Raw genomic sequence first — 13,599 nt, forward strand, 5'->3', positions numbered from 1 at the left:
GTCTTATCACAGGAATGAACTCACAGGCGATGTTGCAGCTTGCACAATGCCTACTGAATACAGAGAAGTGCAACAGGATTTAGAGGAGTGGTAGCTGTGCAGTTGCATGTTGCTTCTTGAAGCCTGCAAAAGACGCAGACTGAAAAAAGGAGGACCCAGGAAGCTACAGGCTGGTCAGCCTCACTTCCATCCCTGGAAATGTGATGGAACAGCTCATCCTGGAGGTCATCTCGAAGCATGTGGAGGAAAAGAAGTAATCAGGAATGGTCAACATGGATTCACCAAGATTCACCATGGATTCATGCCTGACCAACCAGATAGCCTTCCATGATGGAATGACTGGCTCGGTGGACAAGGGGAGAGCAGTGGATGTTGTCTGCCTTGACCTCAGCAAGGCTTTTGACACTGTCACCAGTAACATCCTCCTACATAAAAAAAACTTGAGAAGCATGGACTACGTGGGAGGACAGTGAGGTGGATTGAGAACTGGCTGAATGGCAGAGGCGGGCTCCCCAGGGGTCAGTGCTGGGTCCAGTCCTGTTCAACTTATCCATCAGTGACCTGGATGAAGGGACAGGGCGCGCCCTCAGCAAGTTTGGGGGTGATACAAAGCCGGGAGGGGTGGCTGACTGGTGAAGGCCGCGCTGCCCTTCAGCGAGACCTGGGCAGGCTGGAGAGCTGGCAGGGAGGGACCTCATGGAGGTCAACCAAGGGAAGTGTCGGGTCCTGCCCCTGGGGAGGCACAAGCCCGCGTACCAGCCCAGGCCGGGGCTGACCTGCTGGGGGGCAGCTCTGCGGGGAAGGACCTGGGAGTGCTGGTGGGCAGCAAGTTGCCCGTGGGCCAGCCCAGCGTGCCCACGTGGCCAGGAGGGCTAGTGGGATCCTGGGGGGCATGAGAAGGAGCGTGGCCAGCAGGTGGAGGGAGGAGATCCTGCTCTCTGCCCTGGCGAGGCCGCATCTGGAGCGCTGTGTCCAGTTGTGGACTCCCCAGTTTGAGAGACTGGGAACTGCTGGAGAGGGTCCAGGGGAGGCTGTGAAGATGATGAGGGAATGGAGCATCTCCCTGATGAGGAAGGGCTGAGGCAGCCGGGCCTGCCCAGCCTGGAGAAGGCTGAGAGGGATCTTACCGACGTCTACAAGTATCTTCAGGGCAAGAGTCAGGCGGCTGGGGCCAGGCTCTGTTCAGTGGTGCCCAGCGGCAGGGCAGGGGGCAGCGGGCACAAACTGGGACACAGGCAGCTCCATCTGAACGTGAGGAAGAACTTCTTTACTCTGAGGGTGACAGAGCCCTGGCACGGGCTGCCTGGAGAGGTCGTGGTGTCTCCTTCTCTGGAGACATTCAAACCCACCTGGACGTGACCCTGCTGTAGCAGGGGGTTGGGCTGGGTGACCTCCAGGGGTGCCTTCCGACCCCAACCAGCCTGTGATTCTGTGAAGGAGCTGGGGAAAGCTCTAGGCCAGACTTGAACAATATATGGCTTGCAGGACACAGCTGGCCAATTAAGCAACTTTTTTGGCCTGCCAGAGGGTCAGGAGACACCATTTGGTTCACTGGGTGCCTTAGAGAGGTTCTCATGCCTCCTACCAGCTTGCCAGCCAGTGTAGGCCAGGCATCCCACCAGGCAGCACATATGCACCTCTCAGCAGTGCCGCTGCCAAAATAAATGGGGTGTCACAGTCCATGGAGAGGCAGAGGGGGAAGGCAGATGAGAGGACAAGGAGGATAAAGGACCAGAGATAGTGGTAGAGGCAGTTCTGGTAAGGTATGACGAAAGGTGCAGTTTGGACTTGCTAAGCCTACCCGCCTATCTGCTACAGTGAGGTGTTTGAGGCCAAAATCCTATCATATGAGGGAAATAAGGCTGAGTCACCAAATTAATTCCTCTGCTGTCTCATGCATGGTGTCATGTAATGCTTGACAAAGTCTGTTCTGTTTAGTTTTGTCTCTTGTGTTCCCAGTGAAAGACTCTTCCACATTCTCCTTTTCTAACAGGTAGTCGTAATTTTCTGCTGTTTATTTATAGCTAATTTGCCCTTACACTTAAATCTTATCTCTCAAAGGTCTTCACCCTGCCTGTTGATGCAATGGCAGACAAGGTTTGTACCCGCTCTGCCCTCACTTCGCAGGCCCTGCGGTCTGAGCCAACAGTTCAGCCCTGCTAGAAAAGCTGAGTTGCACAGTGTGTAACAGGAGCCTTTCAAGTGATCCCTGGGGAAAACAGGTCTTTCAGCTCAGTGGACTTTCTGGTATCTTTCATTCAGAGTATTTAAACCAGTGTCAATCCTTCCTGGCTTCTTTTGTAGCAACGTGTGTTCTTTGCAGCTCTGTTTGCCGGAAGAACAGGAGATTTCAAGCCCACAAATCAGTAAGACTTCCATATGTTTGGAGTTGGGTATGTGCGTAACTGTTTTTCTGGATGAAGATTAGAGTTCTCACCACTTGACAAGATTCAGCTTGTGGTTTGTGAAGTGCTGCCAGTTCCCCTGAAATTAAAGGTTTATATAAAATATCAATGAAAAAAAAAAAAAAAGGCGATTCCTTATTCCAGGTTTGCGCGTGTGCATGTGCATACTGCATTAGTTGAGAGCTGGTTAGGAAACAAGAAGGATGCTGTGCATCAGTATTACTTGTATCACAGCAATTTCTTTATGCCATGGAGAGCTGATCCTGGCTCCCTAAGAGCTGTCAGCTGCCTATAGCCCAAACCAAGATGGAAAGGGACAAATAAAGGCACAGAGGTGATTTTCCCAGCGCCGGGGAGTGATAGAAATGGAGGCGGCATCTCTTGATCCCTGAACGCAGCGAGTATTCACTTTACTGGGCTTTCATACTTCGCGGTGCTTTTTCTGGGGGCACCGCGTTGTACGAACAGCTCCAGAGGAACGTACGTGCAACCCCGGCGTTTTTCCTGGCCGCTGCGTTGCCGCCCGCCAGCCCGCAGAGACCGGCCCGGGCTGCGCTCGCACTGACCGGTCCAGGCGGGGCAGGAGCCGCCGGCTGGTGCTGGCTGACCGAGGAGCACTGGGGGCTGGCGGGGCGCCGGCGTGGCCAATGCACACCCAGCCCGCAGCTTTCTCCCGGCGCGATGCGAGCGCGGTACGGCCGCAGCCCGGGTGCCCTCCCGCGGGGCCGAAGCCGGGGCGGAGCCGGCGCGGGTGAGCAGCGGCGGCGGCGGGCAGGGGGCGGCGGGCGGCTGGTGGCGGGCCGGGGGCGGGGGGTGGGGGGTGGCGAGCCGGTGGTGGTGGCGGGCCGGGGACCGGGGCCGGCGCTGGCCGGGAGCGGTGGGGCGGGCGCGGGGAGGCGGGCGGCTGCCCCGGGGGAGGGGCAGAGGGCCGGCCCGGTCCTCCTGCGTGTCCCGGGAGCGGGGCCGGCCTAGCGAGAGGAGGGCAGGGCGAGGGCGGGGCGGCTGGCGGGCCTGGCCCAGTCCGCCGGGGAGGAAGGGGAAGGGAAGGGGGAGCGGGCTGCGCTGTTGCCCTTTCAAGCGGGCGAGCGGGCGCAGCAGGCCGGTACAAAGGGAGCCGCCGCCGCGCTCGCCGTCCCCCCGCCGGCTGGGGCTGCCCCGGCCCCCCGCCCTCCCGCCATCTTCCGCCCCGCAGGCGCGGCCGGGGCCAGGGTCGGGCCGGGCTGAGGCGGAGGGAGGCGGCGGCAGCGCGGGCGAGGCGGCGCAGGCCCGGGCCCGGAGATGAGGCCAGGATGTCGGTGTCAGGGCTCAAGGCCGAGCTGAAGTTCCTCGAGTCCATCTTCGACAAGGACCACGAGCGCTTCCGCATCGTCTCCTGGAAGCTGGACGAGCTCCACTGCCAGTTCGTGCTGCTGCCGCCGCCGCCGGGCTCCGGCCCGCAGCCGCCGCCGCCGCTCACCATCCACTGCAACATCACGGTGCGGGGGCCGAGCGGGCCGGGGGCGGCGGGGGAGGGCCGGGGCATGGCCCGCCCTCGCCATTGTCTGCGGGGCGCGGGGAGGGGGCGCAGCCCCGCCGCGGGGGTGACTCAGCACCGGGGGGCCCGGGGCCTCCGCCCACCGCGGGGCCGGGCCGGGGGGGCCGCCGAGGCGCCTGGGCCCGCTTCCCCCAGAGGCGCCGCGGCTCCTCCCCGCCGCGAAAGTTAGGGAGCGGGCGCCCCCCGGCCGCCGCTCCCCGCCGCGGTGGGGGCCCGGCAGCCTCCCCGGGGCCGGCGGCGGGCGCGGGGGAAGGACGGGGGGCGCCGCGGGGCCGGGAGCCGGAACAAAGGGCGGCTGGGCCCGGAGCGAGCGGGCGGCCGGTCCGCGGGGCCGCGCCCGGGGCAGCGGGAGGGCGGCGGGGGCAGCGGAGGCGCCCCGCCCGCCCCTGCGGCGCCTCGGCGGGGCACGGGCAGCGCCGGCCCGCCTGCCCCAGCGGCGGGGGGCCCGGGGGGCCGGCGCGTTGCCGAGTGCGCCGCGGCCTGCAGCCGCACGGCGGCCGGGGGTGGCGGCCGGGCCACGGGGCTCGGCGCGGCGCTGGGGGGGGACCAGTCGCCCTGCCTTCCGCGGCGGCGTGTGGGGCTGGGACCGCGCCGCTGGCCCCCGCCGGGCGCTTCCCGGGGCTCGGCGGCGACCAGGGGGGCTGCGGGGCTCGGGGGCGCCGCCTCAGCGGAGGGGCTCCCGCCGGCGGGCGTGCGCGTCCCGGCGCCGTGCGGCGGGTCCCCCGTGAGTTCGCCGGGGCTGGCTTGTGCGGGGGGGGGGGGGGGGGAGCAGCGTGAACTCGGCGGCCCTGCGTGCAGTGGCGAGCCCCGCTGGGTGCCTGGGAGTTCAGGGCCTGAGCTTGCCCGGGGGTCTGCGCGGCTGGTGCGCGGCCGCGGTGCGGGTTTGCTGGGCTGGCTGTGGGTGCAGGTGAGTCCAGACGCCTTGTCAAGGTTCAGCGCGAGAGTAGAGCACTGACAGTGTCTGACTGGGTGAAGACAGGGATCGTGTGTGATTCACTGGGTGAAGCTCAGTGCTCCAGGGTGTGAGGAAGGCCTTTTTTTTTTTTTCTTTTTTTCTTTTTTTTTCTTTTTTTCTTTTTTTTTTTTTTCTTTAAAAGGGTGAACGTTTCAGACAGATATGGTGGAGGTAGAAATGTGTAGAAGTGTAAATACTGGAGTACCGAAAGGTGAAAATGTGCACCCGAACCTAATAATCTTGGTCAGATCCTTACTTTGTAACTTACAAAGTTACACACTTACAAAGTGACTGTAAAATTGAAGGACACTCTCGGGTCTCACAGTCGGTTGGTATGAGAAGCCAGTTTTGTGGTCATGGGACAGGTGTTTGCTTTACCTGACACTTGTATAGACTTGTCAGATATAAGATGTTTCTGGGGTAAAATAAGCAAGATGCTTTGGTGTTCTGGTTTTTGGATGTGACTGTTCCGAGGATGGATTGTGTGACTTCCTTTGAACAATTTTTTTATTCGGTAGAGAGGATTTCGTTGCTGAGAAGTCTGGCTGTTTCTTTCCTCACAACATGATCTGTTTCCTAAGTCTCTAAAGAGTAAAATAAAAGGTCTGATGATTGTGCACCTTCAGTTGCCGGTTGAATTTGATGGATTATTTCTTCTTTGCCAAGTAGTAAGCCCTGAAGCTTTTGGTGCCTTGGATTTTTGTGCTGTGGTGTCTGCCTACTTCTGAGGCTGCTTTGAAAGTAGCTAAGACAAATAGTCATTCTCTGCTAAGTTGCAAATACAGCCGCTTGCTTGTAGGCCGTTGGTTGATGTGTGTCTGAGCAAGCAAGAAACAAGCTTAGCTCAGTCTTGGTGTCTTTATGTATTGAGGAGGAAACAGTGTCTGCAATCTGCTATTACTGTCACTTGCCCTAAAGGTCAAGAGGTCTTTCACATACTATTGGAACCGTGGCAAAGAACAGGGAAAGAGTAGTTTCAAACCTTAGAGTCGAGACTTCTGCTGTGGGAGAAGGATGTGTCTGAGCTTCTTGAAACTTGTTTCACAGTTGTCTGCAAGCAGCTTGGTGCTTCCCAGTATTGACTAACTTTTGGCTCTTTGAGGTAAATGGCTGTTTGCCCTGTCTGTTAAAAATAAATGGGAGAGGGCAACCTGAGATACAGAGATGGCTCTCTTGAAACAAGTGGGCAGCAGATGATGGGGCCAAAAAGAGAAAGCTGACCTTTTGACTTCTGTCCTTAGATTTTTGACACAGGTGTTAGAAACTCTGTGTGACAAAAGTGGTATTCCCCGCCCTGCCCCCCCCCCCCCCAAATTGAGTCTCTTGGCTCCCACTCCTAATTGCCTCCAGTTTTTTTTTCTGTAGGTACTGTAAACTAGAAAAGCATACGTCTTGTTTACTGCGTTTCAGTGGATCTGCAGGTACGGTGAGAACTTCAAATGGCAGTACTAGCATGAAAAAGCTGGTTAAGGCTGCAAAGTTCTTGGTAAATATGTTTTCTTGGGGAGACTCACCTTCTGCGTCAGAAGCTGCTATCTTAGTGCTCTGGATTTGCAGTGCAGATACATAACTTTAGCTGTTTGCTTCTTCTAACCAGCTTAACCCCTACAATACTGATCAAGCCACAGTATTTCCCTTACTCAACAAAAGCTGGCTGTAAATTCTGCATCTGGATGCTCAAGAATCCTGTTAAGGGGAAGAGTAAGCACAAAGCTCAATAATCACTTTTTTCTTTGTTCCGTTTGGGTATCTCAGTGTTTTAACTAAAATGAAAGCTGTCTAGCATTGTATACAGATGCTGAATTTACTAGATGGAGAAAAACTGGTGGGGAAGTAAGCTTCCAGTAGCTTCTGCACAAAGTCTGAAAAGAGACCTGATCACCAAGTTGTTCTGATCTTCACAGTGGATCTCTTTCTTTTCTCTGGTCTGGAGAGATAAGGCAGAGGAAAGGGGAAATGTCCTCCCGGAGAGGTGAGAGAGAATGTCTGCTTAGGAGCTGCATGGATCTCCACAAGTTTCCTAGACCAAGTTCTACAGTTTGATTAGAAGCCTGCTCTGGAATTTCTCACTGAGTTGATTTTCTGATTGTCTGCAGTATGAGTTTGTAGACCTGTCAAAGTCAGGCATTTGCTGCAGCATCCTAGGAGTAGCGTACCTGTGATACTGAGCAATGCTTGGAATTAAAGCAAGCTATACTTCATTCAATAGCTTCTCTGTTTCATAAAGTGACAGGCAAACTTTGTCCAAGTCTGTCTGTCCTAACTGCTGGTAGTGACCCATATTGGAACTTAAATGGTTAATCAGTTTATTTTAAACAAGGCGCTTCAGGGTGGAGTCACCCCTGTCAGAAACACTGCTGCTTATCCTGAGAACTGTCTAATTATTGAACTTGTTCAGGCTGTGTACCTTCACATTCCCATTTGTTATGCCAACAGCAGTGTCTCCGTTCTGGAGTTTTATTCTGGTTTCCTTTTTATGTAACAGCAGCATTCCTATTAATCAAGTTCAATAAACTGGTGTCCTTCACAAATTATATGTATTTATACTGGTCCTGTTCTGCATATTTTTTGAAACAGTATCAAAACAGTGGCCTTAGAGGAGTGTGTTTATTGATCATGACTTTATGTAAGTGCCTTTCAATGCAATCTGTAATTTCACTTTGGTACCTGATTGGACTTATGTCATAGTATACCAAAGGGTGTGTTAGAATTACTCAGTATTTTCCTTGTTGTAAGGAAAAGGACTGATACGGACTGCTATAAAACATCTCATATTTTTTATATGATCTCTTCAGAGAGAAACTGGATATTAATATCTCTCCACCCATACACCAAACTACCGTTGAAATTCTGTGTCTTCCAGTAGCACTTGCAGGTAGAATGAGGTTTGCGCCAGCTCTGAGTGGGAGCAGATTTTACCTTTTTTTCTGATGTGCAGTGATAATGTTCATACATGAACGATTCAATTCGGGTGATACGGCTGACTCCAGTATACTCTTGCTTCTCTTCTGGAAAGTAGTATCTTCTGCTTTCACTGAAAAATACTCTGCTGCTAAATTGGAGTTAGAAGTTGTTATGAAAGAATTGAAAAGGTTGCTCTCTACAGATAACTGCAATTGATGGTAGAAGGCACTTCTACACCCCCCCAACCCCACCCCCCCCCACCCCCACCCCCCCCAAACCAGAATGGATGAAAGGATATTACCAGTGAAAGCTTTTGACAAGTTGGGTATATACATAAGATTAAAGATTAAATGCACTCCTAGGTAGTGCCTAGGCAGCCAATAACCTTTTAAAAAGATTTATTTGTACACGGAACTAACCACATAATGAATGAGGTGTTCAGTTCAAACCACAGATATATTTTTTTTGTTGTTTTTAGATCACTAGACATTCTGTAGTGAGGCTGAGACCTTTGTCTTGCAGCATATGGATACCAGGACTAAATAAAAGCATACACAGCTTTGTCTTGATAATATGTACTTTTCTAACTAGAATTAGATATAGTTGGCATTTTAAAAAAGGCAATCAAGTAGCTGTTATCAAACATGACTTGCGCAATACAAACTGAGAAGCTTAGTCTTGTTTTATTTAGCAAAACAAAATTAAGTAAACAAAAAATACTAGAAGAGTGAGGACTTTAACAACTTTGTATGCCAAGAGTGCAACCGGAAAAAGAACATTGCAAAAAGGGGTAGCAGGAGTCTTTTGTGGCTGGAAGACATAGGACCTTACTTTCTGACGCCACAGCTCAGTTGTCCTGTGTGTGAAAGGCTGTAACTGTTAGTGCTGCAGGACCTTGCAGGCAGTTGTTCTGCCCCCTCTATGATTTATGGAGTGCTTCTAAAATGTCCTAGAAAAGCACAGTGGTGGGCTTCAAATATAAATGCTGGCTTATTTTGAGGTTTTAATGTACAGGAAATTGCACCTATTTCAAATGGATTTCTTGTGTGATACTATAATTTCAGAAGTGGGACTGTTGTGGTCCTCAAAAGAGCTCTCCCTGCACTTTGATAATTGGAAAAAGTTTTCTAGAAAATCATTATGTTCTTTTTACTTAGCATGCTTCCTCATGTTAATTGTTCATGAGGATTTTGTGAAAGATTGAAAGATACTTTTTGATTTTTGTAAGTTTCTTCATATTCACTAATTTTTAAGAGGCTAACAGAGTAGGGCTACTGTGTAACAGGCGTCTGCAGGTATGTGATGGTTGCCTTTGGCTTGTGTTGCCAACGATATTTACTTTGTGTCAAAATTGAAGCACTGGTTGTGGGCCTTACCAGAGACCCTTCAGGCTACAAGAAGGATGACTATGTACTGCTACCTTTGGTTTGGGGATGGATGGACAGATGGATGACAAGGGGTGCTGGAGTTGGGGTGGGGTCTGCTAAGATTTTGGCTTTTCTGTCAAAGCTTTTTATCAATGAAATGAGGAAAAACCAAGGGAGTTATTCTGGAAAATAAGGTTGTACTTTCAAATTTGTTGTGGTGGTATGTCTACAGTGGAAGTTTGTAAAATCAGAAGTTATTAATGGAGTTAATCCAGTATGTTCCCGGAAAAAGAGTAACCTCATTCTGTTAGTCTAGAATGAATCTGCGAGTGTTTTTTCTGTGTTATACCAGGGGATATTGCATATTGATGACATGTCGATATCCTCAACATTAATTAAAAATTATGAATGCTAGAAAGAACAAAGTATGGTTGTGTGTCTGTGCACTCTGTAATGCTGCTGTTGCTCGCAGGCCAGCACAGGCTATTTGCCCTGTGAGCTGGCCAAAATTGATTACTGGATTAAGGACCTGGCTGGCGTGTAAAATTTTTCTACTAGGTTATTGTTAGTCTGGATCATTTCCCAGTCTGGTTCGCTGCGTGGCTGCACAAACAGCTGTACCGTCACAACAGAGGGCACAGGAGCGAGCGAGTACTGGGGAAGACTGCTGAAGCCAGCATTGCTGACCGAGCCGCTTGCCAAGCGCTGGCTGAGCCCTCGGCAGCACTTGGGATCACTCCTGTGCAGAATATCCGAGCCAGCATCAGGCCGGTGCCCCTACATGAGTGTCTGGTTTGTTACAGTGACAGCTAAATAGAGATGACTGGACCAGACTAACTGGAGGTTGTTTGTTTACTTCTAAAATCAAATTCCTTTCAGGACAATGGAGGATGCAAAGATGGAGACTGTTCTCTAAATAGTATTATCAGACACACTCACACCACCGCCACCCACCCACCCTCCCCCAAAGAAACCAACCCAACCCAACAAAAACCAACCAAAGAGGGGCAAAACTTATGCATAGGAACAAATGTTTGTAGAAGCTGATTAACAGAAATATTTTAGTTATGCCTCAGTGTGGACTAGTGTTCGGTACTGTCAGCTTGTTTGCCTTTAAGTAGTTTTGAAGGGTTATAAAACCCTGAACTCCTGCCTGAAATTGATTTTTTTAGAATTTTTGTTTTAGACTGTGAATGGTAATATGCTATTTTTAAGAGACACAAGTTTATGGTTTAGTAAGCATTCTACTGTATGTCTTCAGCTGCAGACTCCTTAGAAGTGAAAATGACCTGTCACCAGCTCCTAGAAGACAACTGGAAAGTTAAATGACTCATTATAGTAAGGAGAGGCTGTTTAACATTTAGCTCCTTACATCAGCCTGTCTGTACAGCTGAAGCTAGTACGATCAGAATAGTTCTCAGTTGATCTTTGCTGGAAACAAGCCTACCAGTTAGTGTATGTTTTGCTGATTTCTTGCTTCCAGTCCTAATCTTTAAGGGTGCAATTAAAATAATGACCTTGTGTGTTCTGTGTCTTTTATGTTATCTCATGCATACAAGACATCCTGGTGTATTAAGTACTGTAGAGCAGTTAGTACCTGATTTCTTGAGCTTTAGTTTGGACTGCATTCTCCATTCTCCCAGGTACCTAGGTTTTTTTTAACCCCTCTGAGAGCAAGAGTTTGGTACAGGTGCAGATGTTGCAATGGTTTCTTCAGTGTGTATCCAGAAAGGCAGAAACATAAGCTCTGTCAGAACTTGTATAGTGGCATTAGGAAAAAAAATGAAAGTGTTCCTGTGAGGTGGTGTTCAAGATACCACAGGCTTCCTTGAATTTTTGAAGTAGGAAATGACTGGTAAGAGCGCAGTATTTAATTTATTGATGGTAAACATTGGTTGAACTCCATGATAGTGAGATTTTGCATGTGGGGGACAAAGTTCCATCTAAATGGCTCTAATCTGAAGGCCGGTGACTAGCAGTCAGGGTGGCTGCATACAGGTTGCTGTGAGGGGGAGCTGGGGAACTCGGGTGTAAGAGCGGTAGAGCAGCAGGACCTCTGTTAGCAGTGGGTGAGAATGAAAAATCCTTCTATCTGCAGATGTCTGGGGCACAGCACATTTGTAAAAGGAAAGGGCATAAGAGGAGAACTGTTCACGGAGAAGGGGAAAGGGCGCAGTGCCTTGGATGGAAGGGGGGCTAAGCGATTTGATCACTTGAAAGATGTAAATTCTTGGAGAATTTGCAAGTTCGAAGTCTGCTCTGGAGTTTCTCACAGTGTTGATTTTCTGATTGTTTGCAGTAGGAGTTTGTAGACCTGTCAAAGTCAGGCATTTGCTGCAGCATTCTAGGAATGGTGAGAGGATGAAGAGGAGGAAGGGGAAGTCTGGATTTTTGGCTGGCAGCAAAAGTGGCGTCAGACTTTGCATGCTGTGGGATAACGAAGTGATAAAGGCAAGAATAAGTCTGCTAGGAAACTTTCAAGTGAAGTTGCGAGGAGTGTGACATGCGCCAACTTAGTTACAAAACTTGTTCAGTTCTGGCTGTAGTAAAAGCCAGAGTGGCAAGAAACGGCTTCGTGACACTGGTGTTGATGGTACCTTTTCTGAATGTACTTGTCTGTACAGTTGCAGAAGTTGGTAATTAATAACTCTTGATGATTCAAATGGGTTGATAATTTTTTTTTCAAGAAAACAACTTCCTTCAGGAATTTGGGCACCTAGCATACTGTGCTGCTGGTAAAGAAAGAGTATTGGAGAATCAGATTTGCAAAATACCTTTCTCTTCAGTGCATGTCTAGCTGCTTATTAGATAAACCATTGCCAGCTGGAGTGCCTGTATTATATGTGCATTAAAGGAGAGAACCCCTTGTGGCTGAGGGCTCTAAAAGAAACATCCTCTGACAACTGTCAAGACAGGAGTACAAGCACTCAGCGGGGTTTTTGCATGTGAGGATCAGGACAGGTTTGTTTTGACTGCGTGAGGTGCCATGGTGACAATCTGGATTCAAGTCTCAGCTCTACAACCTTTCTCCTGATAAGCCAGTCACTTAGCCTTCAGCGATGCTGTGTTCTTCACTCGATTTTCAGTGCGGGTGATCTGTAACTGTGTTCGTTGCTGTTAGTAGTACTGGCAAAGGAATGTTCCGTCGCTCACTTAGCTGGGCTGGCCATCTACAACAGTTCTCATTTTCAGTGACTACACGCTGCTCTTGAACAAGTGTCCCTTGCTATGCTGTTAGCTAAATCATACTTAGTGTTAACTTAGGAGTTGTGTTGGAGCAGCAGTATGTGAGCGTTTGGTGGATTTTACTTCAGGTCCATACAAAAGTGTTAAGAGTGTTCTGTCTTTTCTGTGAATTTCTTTGAATGGATAGGTGGCATGCCACATTATCTTGACTGTGAAGCAACATTTTATTCCCCAGGCCATCATCATAAATATCTGTGTGTTTATCAGAAAATGTGCCTTTTTTTGCTTTTATGCTAAACCTTGTATTTTAATTCTGTGTAGTTACACTGGACAAGTATATGTACTGTGCAGTTATGTTATACTGAACAAGGCCTGCTGCCTTTTGTTTGGGAAGGGGAGTGGATGAGGTTGTGGCAGCTGATAAGAGAGTCTGATAAACCTGTTTTTCCATGAGTAGTGTGCAGTTTCACATACCAGCATCAGGAGTTGGGACATTTTGTGTAGATTAAATAGTTTGAAGAATGACTGGCTGTAAAAACTTGACCAAAAGAACTTGACCATAAGAAATATAAGAACTATGATGCTACATCTGCATTCATGTTTGTGACTGCTTGAAGTGATGTTTGATGCCTTTGCTACTTTGGTTGTATGTGTTTTGGCTGCTTCTAAGGTAATGAAGTTTGAGCAGTGGGAGATTTAAATGTGTGTACCTGGATAGAGATGTGGAACTAAAACATGGAAGTAGCTTAGATTGTTTCATGAACTTTGAAAATATTGGCCTCTTCTATGCTCTTCTATGTGTCTGTTTGAAAGCAGCATTTGCTTAAGGAATTCTTTTATTCTCAAAACATCATTTTATGTCTTGGGTGTATCCAGAAGTAAAGAAGTCAAAGATTCTCTAATAATTTTGAGAGAATTCTATGGGCTTGGATTGAACAAATGAATTTATGCAGAGCTGCAAATTACAAGCTTCTTGGGGTTTGGAATAATTTTTACATATGAAGTGTCATTGAAATACTGTCCCCATTCATACGTACTCAGCTGTGGTCACCATCTTATAAATACTGGCGCTTGCAAATGCTGCTGAATCTGTATATTGCAAAAAGTGTTCCATAATCTTGGCTTTCTGTTGATTTAAAAACATGCTGTAGGCAATGTGCACTTGTGCAGAAAGTGACTGTAGAAGGTGCAAAGTGGCAGACTGTGGCAAGTGTGTCTATAAAAGCCTGATGTGACAGGAGAGGAGCT

The 13,599-nt window shown here is 49.5% G+C and overlaps 1 protein-coding gene across 1 annotated transcript in view; it reads left to right on the plus strand.

Annotated features, from left to right (window-relative positions):
• Window positions 1-3,423: 3,423 nt before the first annotated feature.
• Window positions 3,424-13,599, plus strand: part of UBE2Q2 (ubiquitin conjugating enzyme E2 Q2) — a 52,831-nt gene continuing 42,655 nt past the window's right edge. Inside the window, exon 1 of the mRNA XM_040600446.1 lies at window positions 3,424-3,880. Coding sequence (XP_040456380.1) covers window positions 3,695-3,880 — 186 coding nt within the window. The 5' untranslated portion in view covers window positions 3,424-3,694. The remainder of the gene's footprint in view (window positions 3,881-13,599) is intronic.

This window comes from Falco naumanni, chromosome 7 (assembly GCF_017639655.2).
Source record: "Falco naumanni isolate bFalNau1 chromosome 7, bFalNau1.pat, whole genome shotgun sequence".
Taxonomy (NCBI): domain Eukaryota; kingdom Metazoa; phylum Chordata; class Aves; order Falconiformes; family Falconidae; genus Falco; species Falco naumanni.